At 43.8% G+C, this 24,808-nt stretch overlaps 1 protein-coding gene across 2 annotated transcripts in view; it reads right to left on the reverse strand.

Annotated features, from left to right (window-relative positions):
• Positions 1–12,913: 12,913 nt before the first annotated feature.
• The window catches only part of LOC102204709 (teashirt homolog 1), a 35,613-nt gene continuing 23,718 nt past the window's right edge, over positions 12,914–24,808 (reverse strand). For both annotated transcript variants that reach the window (XM_005743243.2, XM_005743242.1), the window contains exon 3: positions 12,914–17,662. In XM_005743243.2, the coding sequence (XP_005743300.1) occupies positions 14,124–17,662 (3,539 nt within the window). In that variant the 3' untranslated portion in view covers positions 12,914–14,123. The remainder of the gene's footprint in view (positions 17,663–24,808) is intronic.

Below are 24,808 nucleotides of genomic sequence, written 5' to 3' on the forward strand. Positions count from 1 at the left end.
TTTTTTTTTTTTTTTTTGCAAAACAACACCACATTTTTCTTTGAGTGACAGCCAGCAGTATTTTCAAGGCTTTCCTTCCTAGTGAAGCCCGGGCGACAAACTGCACATCACAAGCCAGCCAAGATGGCATCCATCGCACAGCCCTGCCACTGATCTCACCGCCATCGGCCGCCAATCAGACTCATCACATGGCTGCCTTCTGCTTGCTGACAGCAGCCAGGGCCAGAAAAGTTAACTCTTGCTCCACCAAACTGGACAGAAAATCTAGTGGAATGACTGGGCCTTTCTCTGTGTCTTTTTTCCTCTTTGTTTGTGGTCAGATTATATCTGCACAAACCAGGATTGAACCACAGCAAGCGATCACTCTCTCCAGGATCCACCTCAGCCTCCTCACTGTCACTGGGACAGCAGAGCAGCAATTTTTTTGTTTTTTTGTTTTTTTCTTCTTCTTCTTTCTGCTCTTTTTTTGCAGCTAGACCAGCCTTATCATCTCAGTTTGCATACACAACACTGTGGTAAATTATCGTGTGAATGTGCATAGTGAACATTTCTAACTTAATTGGGAATATTGAATAGCAGATAATTAGATATTTGATGTGACACGTGGCGTCTAATGGGCTTGATGCAGTGGTCTCATGTTGTTCCCATAGCGAGAGGGATTTTTGATGTGTTGTCAGGCTCCAGTGTAAAAATAACTGAAGTGACAGCAGTGACTTGGTTGTCAGTGTTGTCGAGGCTGGTGCGGATTTTCACAGCCATGGGTCCTGTGTATGTGTGTGTGTGAGTGTATACGCCTGTGTATATGCGTGTGTGCGTGCGTGTGTGTGTGCTTGCATGCACTTGTATACTTGTGTGTGTGTTTGTGCACTGCAATGTTGTGGGTGACAGTGCTGATCGCTGTGTGATGACAGCCTATCATTGTCGCTGTGCAAGAGTGAGAGTGGCAGGGGGGCCTTTTTGGCATGTGATTTCTCCACGCCTTCATCTGTGTCTATGGCACTCCGAGCTTGGCTTAACAAAGGAGAAGCAGGGTGGCGAGGTGGAGGGGGAGTACTCGGTGCTGGATGTCGGAGGCTGGGTGGGGCTAGCCGTTGAGACACTGTGATAGTAGCTGCAGTCACATGGTGTCACTTCCACCCACGGTTCAGGAACAGGAAGCAGAATTCACAGAGTCTGTAGGGCAAAAAAGTCACCATGGCAACCAGCTCCTTTTAAACTTTTTTTTGTATGGTTGCACATTGAAGCAGTGAAAACATGGCTAACTATCAGTCACATTTAACATGCTTGAGTAATTTTGATTGGTGCAGGTTTGTCAAGTTCACTTGCCATTTGCTAGCCATCTTGTTAAAGCCTCCAAGCAGTTACTTCGGTTTAGCAAGACCAAACCTTTTTTTCTAAATGAATTGTAAGAAAGCCATTGCTTTCATTTCTTTTATGACTGGGACATAAAAACTCATGTATAGAATTAGCAGCCAAATCTAATGAAAAATGTTAAATTCTTTGATTGCCTCCACCAAGGAGGTTATGTTTTTGGTAGCATTTGCGTACATGTGTGTCATTTTTCTGTCTGTAAACACAATAAGTCAAAAAGGTTTGACTGGAAAAATTTTGTTGGGGTGTAAAGTGGGGTCATGTTAATAATCCATTAAAATTTGGCCTTTATCCACCAAAGTTTTCAGGGCCAAATCAATGATTTATTATTTGAAAATTGAAGGGAAAAAAAACCTTAGAACTTAGAAACCATGATTGTGGTGTGCATTATCAGCATATAGAAAGTACCATACAAAGATTTAAAATGGCACGTCACATTTGACCTCTGACCCCTCCTTCAAGGTCAGTATATTGATTTAAAGGTCAAAGTGATAATAATAATACTCTACAGAGCTGTTTAAAACTATTTTTCTTACTGTCATTGTTTATTGTCTACATACAGATATATATAGGGAATAATATAAGTAAATTATACATTTACATCCAGATGTTATGTCACATCCGACCTGTGACCTTTTACTTTTCACAGCTGCCCTTCAAGTTGATCCCAAATGTGTTATGTCTTTAAAAAAAAAGTAATGTCAACAAAAAGAGAACGAGCTGCCTAGTTAGTTAGAAACACTGTAGTATAATATTATACAATGATATGATATATAGAATATAATCTATTATTATCTACTTCTACACAACATTTGTATACTCAAAGTAAACATCTGTCATGCTACCCTTATCTGATTTTTAACCTTTTAAAACCGGTCAGAGCGGGCACGCTCCGTTTTGCGAAACTACTTTTAAATCCCGGTAGTACTGCAACCAGGTGAGCTAGCGCAACAATTTTTTTTGCATATGAAACCAGAGGAGTTGTACTTACATCTTATGCCATCAGCTTGTCCTAGGTCACAGTTTCCTTCCACATATAGCTTTGCAAAAATTGCATAAAAAGCGCTTGCAGGAACAAAAACATAATATTCCAGAAACACGCTTTGCCGATCCGATCAGCTGTTTGGAACATTTCCTACGTTGGAATAGACGTCAGCACGAACTATTGCATGTCCGCTATGACCTGCCCGAAACCGGAAGTGACGTCATTTTTGCGGAAATGTCGTTTTTTACCATCAGGGCCTCATGAGCCTATACTGGTGTTTTTAAAAGTTATGTTTGACTTTATGACTTTCTGTGTCGTTTCTGGGATGCTTAGGACTAATATTGCACTGCTGGAAATAGTTTATTTTGATGCATGTGCTGCTTTTTTGCAAATTTGCACTATAATATTTATTTTCGTTTTTCCTGCAGTGAATAAAAATTGGTGTATTTCAAAAATAAAACTATGAAGACAGTCAAAATAAATTCCCTGTGGTGGGAAACTATTTTGTGCAACTTTTTTGTATTTACAGTTATGAGGGATAAGCCTCTTAAATTTCTCTAACTAGAAATATATGTTAAAAAAACAAAAACGATTTTCAATTTTTTTGTAGTTTATTGCACTTTTTTGCAATTTATGTAATTACAATGCACTTAATACATACATATTATTAAAATTTAGGCTGTAATGGTTGTATTGATGTATAGCAACTTGAAATGCTCCCAAAAATGGCACCACAACATGTAAAAATATAATATAAGCTCTGGCGGACGTGGTTCTATGGTAGGTCTTAAAGGGTTAATGAACAGCAAACTTAAAAAGCTTTTAGAAATTACAAAGAAAATAAATTGAATACATGCAAACTACAATACTATTCCCTTAAAAGTAAATACTGCCCAGAGAGTGAATGGCCTTGGTGAAGGTTTGCAACCCTTGGAGTTTTTCTTGTGGTAAGGTGTGTTAGGTGTGTGTCGGAAAGTAAAGACCCTAATATATTAGAACGAAATCCCAACAATCACATGAGACCTATGAGCAAGGATTTTGTGACAGTAGGAAGGAAAAACTTCCTTTTTAACAGAAAAAAACATCCGTCAGAACCAGGCTCAGGGAGGGCTGTCCATCTGCCATGGCCAGTTGGATATGAGGGGAGGTAGAATCGAGCAGAGAGAGGCAAAGACTACTACAGAAGCATAGTGTTTCGTAGCACGATCTCTGGCTCATCCCAACAAATACCGTGCTAGTTCATATACAGAAAGTCAGTAATTGAGTACTTACACTGCGAAAATGATCAGATATGGCTGTGCATCAGTGTCAAATCTACAAGACTGGCTTGTATGTTTCCTGGTTCAGCTTTTGTAAGCAGATGATTGGCTATTACAACATCCATCTCACAAAACAATCCCACGGATTTCTATCTGGGGATTCTTTGAGTACCATGTCCCTTATAACAGCTCTGGTTTTACTTTGTACTGGTTTTGTAAAAGGAAGCAGAAAAAAAAATTATCCAATCTGACAACATCAAAAAGTTTCCTGTGAAAGGAGTCATTTCATTTTCTGGTTAGATTTTTGATAAGGGGAAGGGCTTTTGTAATAACTTGCCTTAAGTCATCAGGGGCGAAATTTCAAGGAGACAGATCACATGATTGTTTCTGTCTAAGGCTGCTTTGGAAATGCTCCAAAAAGCCTCTTTCTTTCCTAGTTATTACCTTATTTATATATGAAAAGTTAAACCAAAGTAGGATTCATAATGGAAATATTTCCTCTTTTTAAGATCTAGGAACAAAAGCTCCCAGTGAGGTTGGCCTTGGCATACTTTGAAACTAGTCCAGTTCATTGCACATACAGTCCACGCACACACAATGGCTGAAGTAAATTATCTCGATGAAATGAAAATGAAGAGACAGGCTGTCCATTAAGTCAACACCCAGGAATTCCAGCTTCCTATCTTAGTAGCACTAAGGTTATGTGTGACTATTAACTAGACTGTCTGCCCACCTCACCTGGAGACTTCTTCATGGGGAAAGAAGTGAGTAGTAGCTCACAAGGACTTAGTGTTTGCTGATTGTCTGTCCTGATCATTGTTTTCATATTAACAGTAAACTCAAAATATAAAAGTTATCTATTTATATATACATAAAGTGTATTCACCTGCTTCAGTGTCTGTGTATTTTCAGGTTGAATTTAGAGTCGCCTCCCTGAGTTATTTATGCCAGATTAACTGTGACAAAGATTGTCATTTATTCTTTTATCAGCAAAGAAGACAAACTTTTCAGATGCGTCAGAGACAAGCCACCGCATGTTGTACACTCTGAGGAGCATGAGAAACGTGCGCTTCGTAAGTGTGGAGGCAGTTAACCTTTAATAAACAGATGGACAACTCCAACTGGTGCTGTGAAATTAAAAGGCTTGAAATAACAACAGTACGATTACATGCAAGCTGCCTACAATGCCAGTCTGTTTCTTTTTCCCTTAATTTTACTTTTGTTCCTTCAAACTGATACCAAAGTGGTCAGGGCTCGTCTTATTTAGGGCTCCAGGCCACTAGAAACTCTTAGGTGGTCCTCCACAAAATTACCTAGTGCAGTCAAGGGGGTTCACATGACATAACCTCAGCAAATAGTGGTAATCATTAATAAAAAAAAACCTGCACATTAACAGCAATTGATCAGTGCTTTACACGACAGTGTTGTGCTCGCTTGGATTGAAATTTTACTCATAAACTAGTACTCATTTATGGTTGACACATGGAATCAGATGGAACAACCACAGTATTTATGCCAAGCAAAAACTCACACACAGCAACAGATACGCCTCTCTTGTTTCTCCCTTCTTTCATCTTTGCAACCCCCCCCCCCCCCCCCCAAAAAAAAAAAAAACCCTGCTGGCAACCTCTGGCTACAAAAACTTGAACCAATAATGTTAATGGGGGATCACATGGGAGCAGCGATTGAGCTGGGTGTGGGGTTTGCAGGGGAAACTGCTTCCAAGCAAACACATTGTAGTCCTTTAAAGAAAGGGGAAGAATGTGCAACACATGCCCCTGAGCTTCAAATCCTCTGGGAAGTGATCAGTTTATACAAGTCCTGGAAACATGATTTAGTCTTTTACAGGACACAAAAAAAATCTCCATTAAAAATCTATATAAAAAGTGTTCATTGCAGGGTTTCCAGACTGAAAAAAATCCCATGCCACACTGGAAATATTTCTGTGGTCACACTTTCTTTGAAGTAATATTAACAAAAACATATTGACAAGTTGTGGTCAGGGGAGAAACCACCATCAGGGCAGGAGAGGTTGGATCTTCTGTGTCCTGTCCTGTCTCAGTATATATATCTTGTCCTGTGCAATAAAGATCTTGCATTAAATGGATATCGAGCTGTCTTACTGTGTTTTTGTATTCAGCACAAGCAAACTTTTATTCCGTTGGCACCGCATTTATCTGCTCGAGGAACAACAGCAGCTTTGTACACATTGCCCAGTTTGTGGCCTATAAAAAGCCTACGGCTAATTTTCCAAATTCCATCCACTCCAATAGAACAACCTCCTGATTAACAATATGGATATCTCTGCTTTTCCTTCACTGCTAGTCATATACATATTTGTGTGTGTGTGTGTGTGTGTGTATGTGCGTAATTATTCCATTTTAACAGTTTTTTGTGTGGGGGTTTAAGAAAAGAGTATTTTTTAGGACTGAAAGCAGATTTGTAATGCAAATGGTCATATAATGATCATGTATACTACAGTCAGACAGGGCCACATTTACAACTTTGATATTTTTCAAGCTCTTTGTCTTTGACCCCCAAATATTTAAATTTAGTGTGATTAGAAGAGTGTAAGTTTCTTTTGCATATGAGTTCACGTACATGGTGAAAGATAATTTTTTATTGTCCTGTGGAGGAAATGGCCTTCAACTTTATTACCAGATGAGGTCTTTATATTGGTCATTGGGATACATTTGACAAAGTCGTCTTTTTTTTAACACCCAATGAAAACTTTTTTTTTCTTTCTGTAGTATCTCTCCATGGCAACCACAGTGTGAGGAAGGTTTGGAAACGAGCTAGCTCGGCTTAAGCAGAGAGCACTGGTTAAAACTGTTGTGTGTGTTTTTTTAATAACCCACAGCTGACACACATGTATGCAAAGACACAAAAAGAAAATTTACGGCTTGAATTTTTAAATCTCAACCATCATTTGGTTACACTGACAAGTAAAGATTACCGAGATTGTTTCCTTACATGGTGAAGGAATTTAAACACTCCAATTCTCGTCTCCCGCTGGAAGATAGCCTGTGGGTTACATGGCAACTGTCTTAACCTAACTGAAGTGAATATATCCCATTAACCACCAGCTTCAGTCTGGTAATACCACTGGACAGGTGACCTGCAGGCCTATAACATGTCTCAACCCTCATTCATGCCTGCCTGGGATGAGGCCTGTCCAGAAAGAGGCCTCGAGGGCCTACTGTATCTCACGGTCATGTCTAATCTGGTTACCGCAGCAACAGCAGGGATTAGGAGTGTGATAAGGGAGGGGCTCCTCTAACGAGTCTGGTCATATGCATAATTCATGTAAACGAGCCAGGCTAGGAGGAAAGCATGAGAAGTTGATGGTTGATGAGAATATATAGAACACACACACACACACTTAGACATATACACATGTAATTAACCACTATCTCATGGATATCTTCTTGCAGTGTTGATGTACATGCAACACATTAAGTCTACATATTCGAGGTAAATCATAATGAAGCCGTATTTGCTGCAGAATTTGAAATGAGATTAATTAAACTTTTCTTTCATTGCACTGCTCGGCTTTAAAGGAAAATACAAACACACCTACATGTTCACCCTGAAATGCTTTATTGAGTCAGTGAAGCAAAAATTATGTGAGGCTGATGAGATGTGGTGTCATCCGTGCTTTAACAACACGCTGCAGCTGAAGCCCGGAAAACAATCACATCCAACGGTGTGACACGGGGTCATTTCAACAATATTAGTCATTTTCACTCACGAGCAGATGTCTTAAGGGACGAGATTATGGCTGTGATTTCACTGTGACTCAACATTCATATCACTAAAGTGCGAATGTGCTTGTGTGTGTTTGTGCGCGACAAAGAAAGAAAGAGATAGTCGGGGTGTCTGCATTAGTGAATTTGAATGCACTTGTTTATGTATATGTTGCTTCTCAGTGGACATGACAAATGTGTCGCCCCCTTCAGTGTGTGCTACAACGAGAGGCCGCCTTCCACCGCCCCTCACAAGCAAGCACACTAACACACAAACACACGCATACACTCTGCCACCTCTTCGCCCTCGCTCTTCTCCTCGTGCCCCACTCCCCCACACCCCACCTGCATAATAAACCCCCGCACCCTCACCCCCACACCCCCCTTCTGTCTTTCCTGCCAGAGCGCCCATGTCCAAACCAAACACAACAGATCAACAACTCGACATGCAGATCGTGTCACGGGATAAATTATGCGCAGCGTGTCAGCCTCATACGTGGGCTCTCGGCTGGCTGTCCGTGACATGTGTCAGGGTGCCCCTGCGTCTCCGCTGCACAACGCTAATGACGGGATGCCGGGTTAGCCTCCGATGCACCGCACCCCTCCGCCTGCCCCCAACCACCTTCTACCCCTTCAACCACTCCCCTACCACCAGCACCCACCCCCACCACCCACTCATCACCAGCGATGAGACAGTGTGTCACCTCTGTGAGGGTGGAAGTTTAAAAAAAAAATGTTTTGGTCCAGTGTTTTATCAATGTGGATTTTTGGTTAAAAAGCAGTGAAAGTAAGTGTTTAATGTGTTTGGATTAGTGTAGAGTCCACAGATATCGAGAAATATTATAAAATAGTCAACCATCATAAACTGACACAATAAACAATAATAAATAAACAATAAAAATCATAATCGACACAGAGGCTTTTGTCCTTTGTTGTTATTAAGTGGTGTGCAGCACTAAACCAAATGCCAAGTGTTGGTATCAGTTCTGTACATCCTTTGATATACACAGCATGACATGCAAGACCTTTTTAAAACAATTTACCGGTCTCCCCTTCCTCCCCACCCCCGTCCTCATCCTCTCCCCTCCTCTCAAATCTCTACCTTCTCTTGGTGCATTTTTTATTTATGCCCTTTTTTTGTGGTCTTTGTATGCAAATCCTGTCTGACTTGTCTGAATTATGTGTGTCTGTCCGGGAGCTTCTGTGATTCGGAGTGACTGAGGATTGCACACACGGTGATTGCATCCACTGGGCCCACTCTGAGCCTTGCATAAGTAATTGAGATGTCAGTATGTGTTCTCATATTCCCACAACAAAACTGTAGGAAAACATGCACTGTTGAAGGTCATTTGAATAATTCCTTAATGGAAGGAAGGCCTTGTTTTTCAGGATGCATGAAAAAGCAAATGTCAATGATCAAAATCAAGCAGCATCATATCTCATGGAGGCAGCACTGATTCCTGGAGCACTTCACCCTCCATCTCCCTCTCTTTCCTCTCTGAAAAGATAGATAAGGGATAAGTGTCTTTGTGCATATCAAGCACAGCACAAGCCACTGTTTCTCAAGGGTCTTTTTGAAACACAAATTGGTTTTGAGACATTTTCTATGTTGACCTCTTTGATTTGAAATAGGAAACGACAGGAACATGGTAGTTCTCGTGCTAAAAAAAAGAAAAGAAAAACCCTGAGAGGTCAGTGATTAAATCATACATACACACAATGGATGAGGGGAAATATGTCATTAATCTTTCATATATAGATTATTATCACAGCTATAGACAAGTCCCCAGGTGAACAGCCAAACACAGATAGTTATTAGCTGCTACATGGAGAAGGTGTGCATAGAAAAACACGTACCGGGCACAGGGCATGTTTATATCCTAGGGATTAACAATTCAAATGCATATTTTATGGAAAGATACATGCCTTTTAACGTACACCTTAATGAAACTGAAAACGGCAGAGACTTACAACAAAACAGACCCGCTCCTGACCAAAAAAGGCAGGAAAAAATTGACACAGTGAGAACAGAATGGATAGGTATCGTATCTTGTTTTGTAAAACCACATCCTTCATCCACCAAGCTGGAGGAAACATTTCACCACCACCCCCGCCCATGCTTTGTGTTTTGTCCGGGCTTGTGATGGATGAAGGGCCTGGCGACACACACCTGCAGATCTCATCCACCACCAAATCATAACTAAAGGCTTGGCAGACTGAGATGATCTCCTACATCCGTTAGCCTGCTACTGTCAAACAACATCATTCTCTAAAGACAACTCTGTCACATCAACCCTCCCACCGCAAAATAAACCCACCTTGATGAAAGACTGCTGCATGTCCATCAAAGAAAAAAAAATATGTGTGCACAGATACACTGCTACTCAAACCAGCTGGGGTATTGCACATGAGCAACAGTGTAGCATGTGAGCTTTAATGAATAAAATCAACACATTTTAATACATTTACAATCTTATTAGTGAGCTATGAACGATATGAGGAAGGTTACAGGTGAAAAGTTAAACAGTAATAATAATAATAGACATTTCAAAGTGTCTCAAAATACAAAGTGAAAGTTGCTCCAAGAGCTGACTGACAAAAATATGACTTAAGGTTCTTAAATCCGTGTAACAGTTGCCTCACATTTTACAATGAGAAGCCTAGCAACAAAAATGAATCAAGTCCACGAAGTGACTTAGATGAACATAAAAATAGACGGAGGCAGGTATCCTCAGCTAAACGTGAATACTGATAACTTCTTCCCGAATGCAATTTCCACAATGAAGCCTCTTATCAGGATCCGAACAGATTTCTCCGACTTTAGTTTCTGATCCCGTACAAAGGCTCTCAGTCGTTGTTGCTTTGTTTGCTGATTCTCTGTCAGACATTGTTTGTTTGGTTTGAGGTATTTTGGAAGGGTATTAAACCATACGTCAGAGTTGTGTGCAAAAAGTTAGAGGTTTTGCACACTGCAGACGTACGCCGGGATCCTCAGCGGGAGCTTTGTCTTTGTTTCGTGGTTGACGATGAACTCCGCGTCGCTATCACACACAAAACCTGGAACGACGACCAGGAACATGCGAAGCTGTTCAAAAGGACTTGTCAGGGAAAACCACAGGTGTTGTTTCCGCTGAGCATGCGCACATATTGAAGTAATAACACGCCTCGGAACTTTAGAGGTGAACCTCTGAGAAGAGATCAAACGGCACGAGCGCTTAGATCAACAAACCCTGTCTCATTCAGCTTCATTTCTCTGTGAGCCCTAACCCTAGTGTGACACCTCTCTATGACTGCCTTTAACAGATAACAGTGTGCTTTATGCAATGTACTGGATAAGAGTGTAAAGCTGAGTACACATTCCCATGCTATCCCATATATACATTCTGTATATATATATATATATATATATATATATATATATACATGTGTGTGTGTGTGTGTGTAGGTTAATACTCCCTCCCCATGTTCCCACCAGCCCAGGTAATTTTGTTATTCCGTTTGCGCCCTCTGTCTACACCCACCCCTGTCTGCTGTACATAATGGTCCAAGCCCTGGGAGGAAGCAGGCATTTACTTATACAAAACCTTGAGGAAATCCCTACCAATCCTCAGGGCTCACGTTCAGGAGCGCCCAAAACACAAAGGCTATGCAAATCTGCCCAGCCTGCGTTTATCTACCCTCGGTTTCCGTTTGCACCACGGGAACCAGCATTGTGCTGTGCGTGGCGATTATCGCATGTAATTTACATAGAATACGCACAGGAAACAGTGCACTGATCTCTAACAAAGCAAGAAAGAGTCTCTATCGGCTCAGGAGCTATCTGACGGTGCAGCAAAATTACAGGTTTAGCTGTGGGGTATTAAACCTACAAGGTGTTTTTTATTTCTGGTGTGCAGGGAACACTATCTCCTCCAAATGTTGCTTGTTTATCTGCCTTGTTTGTTTTATAACCCAACTCTAGCAGTCCCCTCTCTGAGAAAGCTGCATCTTCAGCCAGGGCTAATCTGCCCTCTGCCTGTGTTTCCTTTGTCACTGAATCCATGTATCAACACAGCGAGGTGCAGTCAGATTGAGGAGGTGTGTAATTGCACAAAGACACTCGTGCTAATATAGCTGGGAGACTGAGTATGTGTGACTGACTCAGCTGACACAAGACATGTTGTGAGTGTGAGGAATGGAAGTCATAACACTGCAGCATGGCTTCATCCATACAAAGGCTGGTACAGTAAGTACTCTATCAGAAACCTGAGACATGAGGGCGAGATGAGAGATCGGATTCCTGATGCAGACGCTTCACCTGCGGGACTGCCCGGAGAAGAAAACCCCAAAGCTTGTTGATACCTTTGGCTGGGGGTCACACAGAGGTCGTGGCCCCTAATAAATCTCCTTTCAGCTTTCACACCGGCTGAATACTGAGGCAGTTCTATAAATTTAATAAAGCTGGATGTGAAACATAACAAAAGTCAACTGCGCGCACGCACACACATACAAAAACAACACAAAACTAAAACACAAAACTGATGACACAGAAGCTGTGTGATTTGTCCAAAACAGTAATTACGAAATATCTGAAAATGATCAGTAAAGTGGAACGAGAAACTGCAACAACTTCCACTATATCTGACTGACAATTTAAAAAACACACACAAAAAAGCCTGTATCCAGTGATAAGTGACACTTCATCAAAAAAAAATACAGTTGGACAAATCAACCAAAAAATGTGTACATGTGCTAAAATAGTAGCATTTATCGCACACATGTATTCAATTTGGTTGTGATTAATGTGACACAGGCCGCAGATTCACCCATAGCGTCTCAAGAATCACATAAAATGTATTATTCAGTTTTGATTATAGGCTCCCTATTGCCCCTTTTTTTTTTTTTAACTTAAGCAGAACAGACAGCCATCTGATTTTGCTCCAAGAAGACACGCAAAAAATACACTGCCGTCATTAATACAACACTGATTCTTTCAGAACGGCCCTCCGAAGGCCAGTCACAAGCCTAGCATGGGTTTCTTACTGTACAATAGGCACCCTTACAGGCTTATCATCCCCGTCATCTTCATCATTATAATCATTGGTGGTATGATGCGGCTCAGTCATCAGTTGTAAGTATGACACCAGTGACTTTTAATTTGTCTAACAATTTGGGAAAAACATAAAAGCAGGCCTGTTACAGAACACAGAATATGTACCAGCAGCGAGACGTTTCGAATCTCACCTCCAGTTTGCTAAGAATAGCCCCTAGAGGAAATCCTGTTACACTGGGTTAGGATTTGACATGGGTGTACACACTTGACTTTGCTCAAGAGCAAATTCTACAAAGCCGAGTTTTTACATTTTGAGTTTGGTGCACCGCCATGACAAAAGAACACACAACCACAAAAATCTGACTGTTAACAACTGCTTTGGGGTTTATTTTACAATTCAGAGAGAGAGAGAGAGAGAGAGAGAGAGAGAAAAGAAAAATGAAACAAACTAATCGGTGCTAAAAAGTCGTGGTTTTTTTTCTTTCTTTACAATATTGTCGATAAAACATTGAAATGTATAGTCATTGTGCATCGCTTATTTATTTTCCACACCATTTCATGCATCAAGTTGGATGCAAGTAATAATTAAAATCATTTCTGTAAACCAAGCCAAAGAAGCTAAATTTGTATTTTTCTTTAAAAAAAAGGTCATTTCGTAGCTCTACAGCATATATCTATGTACACCATCTGTTTTTATTTTTTAGCTTTTTCTTTTTGTATATAAAAATGACAATATAAAAGTTCAAGAATGCACACACCTTAAGATACAAACAATTTTGAGCCGTTTTTCAAATGGTAAGATATGTCTCATGGAGTACTGACATTTCACTGGTAATCATTTACACGTGACGGACTGTTCTCTTTACAGCTGAATAAAGCGACACAGTTTAGAAAGAGAAAAGTTGTAACAAACCATACACCTGGAAAATTGCTATGAGGTGATACTTCACAACAAGGAAAAAGTTTCTGCAGCAAACTTGCATACCGATGGCCGTTCATTTCCACTGATTGACTCAGAACCAGAAGCAGCATTTCACTTTTTCCAAATGTTCATGTGATCTTTTTTTTCCCTCTTTTTTACACTGACAGATTTATGAGCAGGCCATTCATCATCAAAAACATTGCCGTGACAGAAACCCAAGAAGGAAAGAGGGGCGGGGTGGGGGTGGGGTGATAATCCTTGATCTTTTAAAATCTGATTTTGACAAATGCAAGATATTTCAAAACATGTTCTCTTTACAAATTCAACTGTCTAAGGTGCTACTTCAGTCTTTCGGGGTATTCTTTCATTCTTTTGGTGTATACATTGAATTTTCCACCTTCTTCATATCAAGTAATATACAGTTATCTTTTCCACCAATTCTGTCCACTCGCCACTTTTACCGTTGAAGCAGTAGTTGTATTTTTGCCATGAAAAGATTAAAATCTCGTGTTTAACCTTGATTCACTAAAATACATGCACAGATCAGACAAATAGCATATAAATATATTACAAAATAAGTGTAAAAAAGCTTGGCAAAACAAAAACAAATTGACATGAAAAGACATGGTCCAGTCAGGCAGTTATCACAAAAAAAAAATTAATAATAATAAGACTTGATTTTTATTTTTATTTTTCTGGCGGCTCAGTTCGGCCCAGTGCAGTAACTGTGAACAACGTCATTTTTAGTGCAATGAAAATCGAGTCAGTTCCACAGCTGTCAGTCTTTACTCTCAGCTCGAGACATTGTTTAAACCTTCTCCATTTTGTCTAGCTTCTCCAGTTTCTCCAAAGCGGTGACAAACACCAGGTGGTCCTCTGGAGACTTGCCATGGGTCTTGCTGAGGTGCAGTTTGACTGCGTGTTTGCTGACGAATGTCCGATTGCAAAGTCTGCACTGGTACACGGAGCCTGTGTCGTCCTCTGGCGTGGTCAAGGCTGACAGGGGGCTGCCGAATGTCATTTTGTCTGTGATCACCTTCGAGGCAGCCTGCTGCTCCCGTAGGTGCTCAGCTGACAGTTTGGACAGGTCCTTCAAGCTGAAGCCCAGGTGAGACTCCAGGTGGCTGATGTAGGAGGAGGGAGTCCTGAACTGAGAGGCACAGTCACCACAGAGGAACACGGGCTGGCACGAGTCCATGTTCTTGAGAAACTTGGTGCCCCCAGTTCGTCTCAGCTGGTACTTGACATTAGCCAGCCAGTGGGATATGGTAGTCATGGAGAGGCCCGTGAATTTACAGATGTGGACCCTTTCCTGAGGGCCCAGGTCGGTCATGGCGTAGCGGCCCTCTGGGGTCTCCCTCAGGCTAGACGCAAACTGTGCCTGCAGAATGAGGAGATGCTGGGGATTCCAGTTTGACTGTCTCCCTTTCCTCTTCTGCACTGGGGAGAGGTCCTCGAGGGCATCCTCAAACGCGCTGCCATCAGCGTCCGACTTCTCTGAGATGGAGGAGGGAGTTGAAGATTTGGGCGTAAGTCTCCCGGTGAGGTTCTTTACCATGTCTGAAATGTCCATCAGAGCGTTCTCTCTCAGGGGTGAGGAGACTGTGTCAGGGAGGGAAATAAGGGGTTTGTTACCATTTACGCTACTGTTGGTCAAAAGTGCACTGCTGCTTTTGTTGTTGTTGTTGTTGTTGCTATTAGTGGCGGACTTATTTTTACTCAGGTCTATGGGCTGGTCATTATTTTCATACAGCTGGTAGTGGTTGACGGGCTCAGCTGGCTTGCCCTGAGGAGTTGGGTTGAAAGCTGGCTTTTCCATCATGCTGTTGCTGATTTTGTAAAGCATAGACAGTGGATCTGCTGCGGGACTTACTGGTTTTGAGGCTTTCCCCAGGTGTGTGTTCATGATTGATTGGAGTGCGCTAAGAGGGTTGATGAAAGGACTTTCAGGTGAGTGATCGGTGATGATGCCAAGACTGTTTCCGTTAGTTACTGGGGATTGGCACGTCTCAGAACCATTCTTTGAATGGTTGCTGTGGCTATCTACTAGGCTCTCTTTGGGCTCCTTCTTGCAGATAAGCTCTGAATCTACACTGCCCGGGCTGCTACTTCTCATACCAGATGGTTTACCTACAGAAAAGTCATTTGGAGATGCCAAATGCTCTCGCTGTTCTCTCAGTGCAGGGGAAGGGGATTTTCCCAGCGATGGTTGTCGGCATCGTTCCAGGCTCACCATCTTCTCCTCCTTTTCTTTCTTCACAGTGGCAGCTTTTCCTGTCACTTTCTCCACGAGCTCCTCCATGGCGGTGACATTGCTCCTTAGGGGAGTAGGAGAGGAAGGGCTCCGAGGTGAGTGGATGACTGAGTTGGGGTCGCTCACAAGACTTCGTAGACCACTGTTAAACATTGGCTGCATCTGAACACTCTGGACAGTCGGGGGTAGAACAGTAGCTGAGCTTTTCACGGCACCCTGCAGCTGGTAGGCCGCATGAATGCTAGGGTAGCCACCCCAGGTGGGCGTGCCTGTCTGAGCCTTGCTGATAGCACTAGATACTGTGTTCTCAAGGGATTTGAGAATATCTAAACCCTCTTTAGGGGTCTCCTCCAGGTCTTCTTCTCTAAGGTATTTATACGAGGTGGTGTCAGTCTCAGATTTCTCACCTGAGTCGTCTTTCTCTTCCTTGATTTTTTTCTCCACTTGCTCGCCTCCTTCGACTTTTTCATCCTCACCCGCTTCCCTCTTTTCCTCTGAGCCAGAGGATAGTGCAGGAGACACTGGCTGGGACTTAACTGTACTGGGAACAGGGAGTCTGGTGGTGGTTGGCGGTAATGGGATAGACTGAATCTTTTCTTCAACCACTGGATCAAAGACTAGCTGCTTGCCCTTTTTGGAAGCAGAATTTGTGACCTTCAAAAAGTGACCTGTAACCATCATGTGGGCAGTCAGCTGCTGCAATGTATCATGGGAGCTCCCGCACTCCATGCATTTTAGAATCTGTGCTTTGCGAGCTTCAAACTGCCATGTGTAGCTGGCACCATTCTGGTAGCCATAGCGGTTGTTTGGCGTAACATAGGGGTTAGCTGCAGCTTTTGTGTCTTTGCCAACATCCCCAAGAGAGACACTGCCACCACCACTACCAGCATGGATAGAGTCTGGGGAGCATGGAGAGACTATAGCATCTTGGATAGCACGTTTTTTAGCTGAAGTGGGCACCAGTTTAGTGGCCAAGGCTGGCACTGGTTCTTTGAGAGGCACTTTCTGGTAATGCTTGGTCTTGATCATATGAACGCTGAGATCTTGCAGAGATTCAAATGAGTGGCCACAGTACATGCATTTCAGAACTTTCTGGGCGTCCTCTTTCCCCTCCATTTCCATCAAGGAACGCTTACGTGGTTTGGACCAGCGCTTTCCCTGATCTTCCTCTTTGTCTTTGTTGTCATCTCGATAGTGGCCCGTCTCATTCATGTGGACCGTCAAACCCACCAGTGTGTCATAGGCAGCACTGCAGTCTTTGCAGCGGAACTTGCTCGCACCAGTAAAAACAGAGCCATACAGCTTGTTGTTCTGTCGGTAGAGCTGCACTGTGCTGAAGAGGCTAGGCTCTGGTAAAAGGTGATAGGGGGTCTGCTGAAGTGTTTTGGCAAGTGCTGCCTGATGCCAGTCATAGGCTACACCACTACCATTACTGGCAGCAGCACTGCTGCTCCCACTGCTGCTGGTTGCACTGTGGCTGCTAACAGAGCTAGCTGCTGTGCCATTTGTACTGCCACTTGCGCTCCCTGTGTGGTTGACAGTGGTGCTGGAGGTCTTGCCGTTATGGTGACTGCTAGCCATGTTGACCCCACTGCTCTTATTTATGGTTGTAGTTGTGGCCACAGAGGCAGTAGAGGCAGGCTCTGGACTAGTGAGGGCACTGTTGACACTGCCAGCTGCAGCAGGCTTAGATTTCATGATGTCCATTGTGATGCTAGACCAAGAGGCATCTGAGATGAGGTTTGCATAGACGGCCTTCATCTGTGCCAGGCTGTCCTGGAAAGAGAGGCCGTTGTTGGGACGGAAGGGAAAAGCTGAGCCCTCCCTCTCCTGACCATCCCTGGAAGAGGTGCTCTTGAAGTCTGCAAGTCGGTCGCTAGCATCACTAAGCGGAGACCCGTATCCAGCGTCAGGGTTAGTGCCATTGCTGAGTGGGGAGTCTCTGTAGCTAGGTGGTCGGCCCCCATCCACGTCTTCTTCTTCCTCGTTGCAGAGGAACTCAGTGTCCTGGCCGTCTAATGAGAGGCCGTCATCTTGCAGGTGCTCTTCCTCATCGTGAGCAGCTGCCTTAAGCTCGTCCTCGGGCATGTACGCTGGAGTACAGAGAGACAGCAAGAGAGGGGAGATAAAAATGGAGGGGGGGGAAGAAAAGAGGTCAGCTCAGTGAAATTAAAGATTTACAGCACACTAACAGGACCACTGTCAAAATAACATGGAATGAATGCTCAATGGTGGGAAATGCAGGCTTTTATTCTCACCCAATGTGAGTGTGCGTATATGTCTGCATGCATGCATGACTTTGTGTGTACTTTGCACACATGTGTCTCTGAAAGCCAGTGGTGAAAAAAACCTCCAAGGGAAAAATAAATCACTGAGCTTCTGACAGTTGTCCTTTTCCTTCCCAACTATCTATTCCTCCACACATGCCTCATGTTCCCCAGGAAATGACTGGCTGTTTGGCCTTGTTAGCCAGCTGCATGCTTACATGTTCACCTCCCTCCCTTCTCTTTCTTTCTCACTTTTCCAAGCCTGTACTGCATCTCACTCATCTAGTCCATGAAGCCTAGCTCCTCTCCCATTCAAGTTATTCGACTGGAGAGGGACAGAAGAAAAAAATTACCACTTTGGAGATATCACAGTTTTCCTAACCCACTCCAATTAGCTGACGGTCACTGTGCTACTATGCAGGAACTGGAAAAACAATGCTCTCTGGTTTGAAAGCGATACAAATGCAACCAGTTTATATATTTGCACTCCAGCTGTTCGATGATCCACAACAACACGGACAATGTCTTAAAAAGACAAATTAAAACAGGAAGGCAAACACTCGATCAAAGAAAAAAAGCCAAGCGGAAACAGAACTAAGATGTAACAGGTTTCAAGGAGAAAAAAAAACGTAAAAACAAACGAGATTGAAAGACAGACTACGTGCATTTGGAGGCGTGCATTTTTGTGAGTGTGTGTGTGCATGCAAAGAAAGGCACAGTAAGCATTAGCAAGCTGCGCAGACAGGAGATGGTTAGGGGGAGAATAAGTGAATGAGTAGAAGACGTGGGAGAGAAAGAAAAAGTGAGCAGGAGGCGGTGGGTTTGTTAGGTGGGGAGAGGCGGAATGAGAGGGGAAAAAAGGGAGAAAGAAGAGGGTGAGTGAGGCAGGGAGACAGGAGAGACGGCCCCCTAGCTTCTTCCTTTATCTCCTTCCTGCATGGTGAGATGTGTGTCCTACATGCCAGTATCAGTCTCTCCCGATGAAACAGATGTGCTGTCAACTTCAAACGGCACGCTAACCTGTCATATCATAATCTAAGTGGACATAATACCTGATATATATACACTGGCACCATTTACTGCTGCCTGAGAGGAGATGGGTGGAGGGTGGAGGGTGGTGGGTGGCGGCGGGGAGGAGGTGAGCAGCTGCACCATCAACTGTGAGTATGTGATGATGTGCATGTGCGTACGTGTGAGTGCCTCCGTAAGTGCCTGTTTGCGATTGCGACTCCGCACGCATGCTCACCTTCCGTGCCCATGTGTGTACTTTATGCATTTTTCCCCCCCACTCGTACACATTTGCTCTTACAGCGCGAACCTGAACCCACCGACCATAATATTGCCTATAAGTCTGAGTTCGCTGTGTGCTACTGATACACCCTTCTCCAAATGAGCAACATACTCCCCTAACGCCTGACAGGATTTCTGTGAAATGAGAGCACTACAGGAGAACCTGGCTGCGCTTCAATCCCACTGACAGACTGAGACCGAGACAGTTTCTAAAACTCCTGAAAATCCCTAACACAGCAGATTAGCATTATGTGCTGTACTCTCTACAACACATCTGCAGAGTGTCTTCTGCTACAGTGCCTTCCCTCTCACTAACCCGCTTCCAAAAGAGGAGGCTATCAATACATATCAGCCTTTTTAATATACAAAGCATCCTGCAGAACGGCTATCCATTCTTCTCAAGCACACAGGAACGGCGCAAGCATACAGTAGGAATTACCTATGTGAATCACTCACATCAGCTGCAGCCAAAAAAAACAGCTAAACCCCAATAGCTGGCAGTGTTCAATAAGTAGACACGCAGATACACAGACAGCAGGAATGAGAAGCAGCAGATCAGAAATATCCCTGGGTGAGTGACAAAACACAGACTGCAGCAGGGAGGGGCTTCGAACGATGAGCAGGTCGCCAGGGAACCCTTTGACGATCCCTGTCAATCAATTCCTGTCCTGCCATGTTGTCATGGAAACAACAAAGAGGGAGATATCAAAAGCCCACAGACAAAAGACTGGCAGAGACAGACATCTGTAAAAATCACAGGCAGCAAGTGGACGGCTTCGCAAGCCATAAACGGACAACGTTCGTGATGAAACTTGAGTCTGAAATAAATGATCTCTCCATCTGTTTTGAGATGCTGCATGAATTCTGACAGGATGCTAAAACCCAACAAATATTAGAAGCTACGCATCAACTCAATCACCCGCAACTTGAAGAAGTGCGATTGTGACTGGCGGCCAGATTAAGCCCCTTCTCTTCTCCTGGATGCACATATGCAGAGCAACACCAGCAGCAAGGGGCGGGCCCGGGAAGGGCTGGCGTGCCGTCCCTGGCGGTTTGGTTTGCCGAGTGGGTGATGGCTGTGAGCAGGGCCATCTGCACGGGCGCCAAAGCGCCTGTCACTTTTGCTCGGGGACGTGCCGCCATCAAGGAGACAGGCGGCAGTGCGGCCAGGATAGGACTGCAGACTCACTGTCACAAGCAGCAGCAATCAAGCCCGCCACCAGCCACGCCAGATCACCAGCAACAACAACAACAGCAACAACACGGGGAAAGGAAGCAAGACTTATCCACCCAGTGTCTCTGATCTCCTGGTACCTGCTCAGAGGGTTAATGTAGCACTAACAAAAAGGCTTATAAAATTTGTAAAGTAGCAAAATGGGTTTGTAGAAGCCCCTTTAAGTGTTGTAAAGAGCTCTTTGAAAAATGCATAATGCACAAATAGATTGACATACACACTTAATAGAGCTGTAATGCATGCATTATCAAAGGTTTTCATGTCTCTGGTTACCAAATACACTTTGGAACACAGACCCTTATTTGATTAGAGATAAGAGCTTTAAAAGAGCTCAAGTATGTGTTTTGTTCCCATCTGCCTCATTTATTATTATTCATATTTAAATGAGATAGTTCCTGAAGGACTACCCAACTAATGCACCCATGAAGCACCCTTGATTCTAACTTCTGCCTAATATGTAAAGATTGCAGAGCGCCGTGCGCCATTACAGATGTTTGCTATCGCAATCCGTGATCAAGTTTGTGCGTTTAACGCGAGCACTCAGGGACCACACCAGAGACGAGTCTGTGCAGTGCCCTGTTATGTTTGATATCATGTTTTCTGATGAAAAGTCTGCGGTGAACGCCCTGCCTGCTGCCTCAACACAACACTGGGCCTCACAGTGAGACAGAGCGATGGACCTATGTACAGATCATCTCTTAAACATTTTCTCTGTCTACACGCAGCGTAACTTTTTGTGTGTGTGTGTGTGTGCATGACTTTTGTAAATGATAGCAAATGAAATACAACCAGCGGGATACGTCAGCTTTTTTGGCGAGGAGCAGAGCAGAAACATATCACTCCTTTTCAAAACTTTGTATCTTTCTCCGCCCTACCCATTTTTTCCTTTTTTTTTTGCTTTCTCCTTTTTCTTTGCTGCGAGTCTGCTGGTTGTTAAATCAATAAAACTCTCTGTCAGGCTCGCAGAGCTTCACCATTTGGCCGCTGTCAAAGCCAAACAAACCAGATAAGAAAGGCAGAAAGGCGATGAAACGAGCGAGAGAGAGGCAGAGAGGGGGGGGGGCAAGAAGGGGATGAAACCAGTCAGCCTCCCCTCGCCACCACCTCCGTTTCACCAGCAATCCCTCCTTCTATTTATTTACACACATTTCTTTATTTATTTGATGTGAGTTTGGGAAGAGGGGGCAATCACGGCAGTCATTTGCGGCACTAATGTCCAATCATGGGGCCCTTCACTCATGTGATTTAGGCAGTGCAGGAGTGGGGTTCGCGGCGCAGAATGGTGCGAGGAGGGTGTAGAAGGCGGCGGTGAGGTGGGGGGCAGAGGCCGTTTAGGCCGGCCCCTAATAGGAAACTGGCAGTCTTATTCCTTCCCCAGATTCTGTTTGTCACCCCGCTCTCCATTACGTGCCTCCCAAGCCTGATGGCTTTGGACAGGAGCTGATCAAAAAGCCATCGCTTGACCTACACGCCGTGGCAGAACGAGACTCACGTCCTGCGCAGGGAGAGGAGAAGATGAGACAGAAGAGGAGAAGGAGGGGTGTATGTCAGTGCGTGGTGCAGAGCTGGAGAAAGAGGGAGGGTGATAGCTCTCGGACCGGGACAAGAGGGCTGTAAATAAAATGACATTATTATTTCCTCTGTCCCGTCATGTAGAAAAGCCAATTATGGTAATGCTGCTGCCAGCGTGTCAGAGGGAATGCTGGGATGTGCTTCCTGTGAAGCGGCTAACATGAGAGCAATGCCCTGATCAGGAACACAGGCCTCAGTTTGACAAGATACTGAACAGATAGGAAGAACAAGAAATAGCGAGGGACAAGGGAGAGAGAAAGCGAGAGGGGTAAGGCCTTGTTTGCTTAATAGATAAATATTAATACACCTGGATGGATTGAGGACCTATAGTCATCTATTCACTTTCAAATAGTTCACTTTCAACGAGGTGTAGAAAGTAACAAAATAAACACCAGTGAGGAGGTGTGTCATACAGAATCTTATTAAGTTCAGCTTGGTGATGTGAAAATGATAGAGATGCTTGAGAGAAGTTATCGACCCCAAAAGTTCATGAATTATATTCTGTCACACCTCAAAATTTGACAAGATGAATTATGCAAAGGCGACGGTGAAAGAGCCGGATATTGAGGGTGAAGGCGATCATTTACTTTAGAAGCTAATTCGTTCTCATCTCATCTCAGGCTTCTCCACAGTATCCCGTTCTTAAAAATTCCTCCCGCGCTTGATAGGGGTTCTCTCCTTAAAATAATTCCTCAGCTACCTTTCTCCTTTAACTCTCATCCATTAGCCCTTCTTTCTCTTTTTCTCCCACCCTCCTCCTCTTCCTCCTCCCCTCTCCGGCTTTGCTCACACGCCCACATGGGCCCCTCCCAAGCGGAATAATGGGAGCATATGGCCTAGGCAGCACCTACAGGGCCTTAAATAACTGCTGCAGCATTCCAGCTCGCTGTACCAATTTATCTCTCTCCCCCCCCTCCCCCCCTTCCTCTTTGCACCCCATTTCAAAACACTTCTAGCTTGAGTTGAGCTCAGCAGACAGCAGCGGATGGGACATGTTGTTCTTCAGACACATAGCAACATAATGGACTGACACAGAAAGTGGTGTAAAAGTGATTAAGCGTCGTGCGCACGGTACTGGTGTTGAAATAGGGTTTTATTGGCAGATATTCACTGGCCTTCTTAGCGATCATTTTGCACCGGCAAATACCTCAAGTCGTGTTGCGTTACGGTGAGCTAGTAGCATTATTTAAACTCACTGCAGTGATGCTTTAGATGGTGTTGTGTGTTGAGTGAGCTGAGTGTATACATATCAACGCTGGACCTTTATTTGCCAGTCTGTCCGTTTAAGTTCTTGGCCGACAGCTACTGAAAGCAAAGCATATGCTAGCTGGAAGTTGTAAGAGTTTCCTTTTGGTCTTTGAGAGAAAGGAGCTCAGGTTCAGTGTGTTTTGAAAGAATAAAAATGCATACAAAGCATCCACTTAGTTGCCTAAATTCTGTTCACCTGATGAGATTACTGTCCTATAAATGTGGGGCTGAAGAGGCGCTAACCTGCTACAGGTCACACTCTCGTGTAAATATGTCCCGCAGATTTCCTTCTATACGACCTTAAAAAGAATGATATATGGATTAATGGGCAGCTCGTGTTGGAGTGTTTATGCACACGAGTGCCATGTAAGTGCCTGGGCAGGTGTAATGTCTAAGTAGAGGGGCTGAATGTGTGCGCAAATGAGAGAGAGTGAGTGCGAAAGGTGCTGCTGTTTTATTTATAGAGCCAGCGCTATTTATACCCAACTCAAAGATCAGTTCAGAGAAGCTTGCTTGTGGGCCACAGCCAAGATCACTCTCCATTACGGTGCATGCTTAACACCAAAACACACACACGCACGTACACTCTCGCCTATATGCGAGGTGGGGCTGCGGTTGCCATCATATCTGCTTTGTACGTATACACACAGTAACAAAACAATGTGATTTAGTGCGCATACGGTACAGCCATGCATTCGTTCACAAAGGGGTGGATGAGGAAGGGGAGAGGGTGGGGGTGCACGGGGGTGAGCCCACACTGACTGACTGAGTGTTCTTCATGGAGTACAGCAGGCTTTAACATGCTCAGGGATCAATACAGTGAACCAGCGCCAATCGATTGCAATTCATCTGGCTATTTTTTTTTTTTTTTACATTTCATTCTCACCCACTCACACTGCACGCTGAGCAGCAACCCTGCGAGGCAATACATAAATAAACATACACACATTTGCATACAGAAGAACGCACACACACACACACACACCTGAGCCGCTGGAATGATGCCCCCCCACCCCCCCGGCCCCTTGCAAAAGCGTGTTCAATAAACCCGTATGGAATTTATTTATTTTTATTGAGCATATCAGCCCATCCTGGTCCTCTCTGCATAACAAGGCCTGTATAATTAAACCATAAATTTCAGTGCGCTCCTTTAATTACCACAGACAATGTCAGGAGGCAGCAGGGTAAACAAATGGCTTTGAAGTGAGCGAGGGGAAAAAAAAAAAAGGTTCGACACAGCAATGGAGAAGCTGTTCATTTTGGTGAGAATGTTGTTGCACTTGAAAAGGATGAAATGTTAAAAAGAGTGTACGTGCTCGGGGAGTACAGTATGTATTTTTTTCCCTCCCTCCTGCCTTTTCTAAGAATACTTTTGAGGGATGCAGTTTTGTCTCAGAGTGAAGGAAGAAACAATCAGCGCATTGCTGCAAGCATGACGACGTGCAAATATGTATGTCTGGATGAGCACAGTACACTTGCGACTACTAATAAACTGAGTAATGGAGTGGGTGTTTTGGGTGTGTGTGTGTGTTTGCATTTGTGCCTTTTTTAAGCCTCTTTTCCCCATGAACACACAGAAGATGCAGATGGTACGCTCGTGTTTATATGTAGTTTACATGGAAACCAAG

This window comes from Pundamilia nyererei, unplaced genomic scaffold, assembly GCF_000239375.1.
Source record: "Pundamilia nyererei isolate P.nyererei 1_Seehausen unplaced genomic scaffold, PunNye1.0 scaffold00129, whole genome shotgun sequence".
Classification (NCBI taxonomy): domain Eukaryota; kingdom Metazoa; phylum Chordata; class Actinopteri; order Cichliformes; family Cichlidae; genus Pundamilia; species Pundamilia nyererei.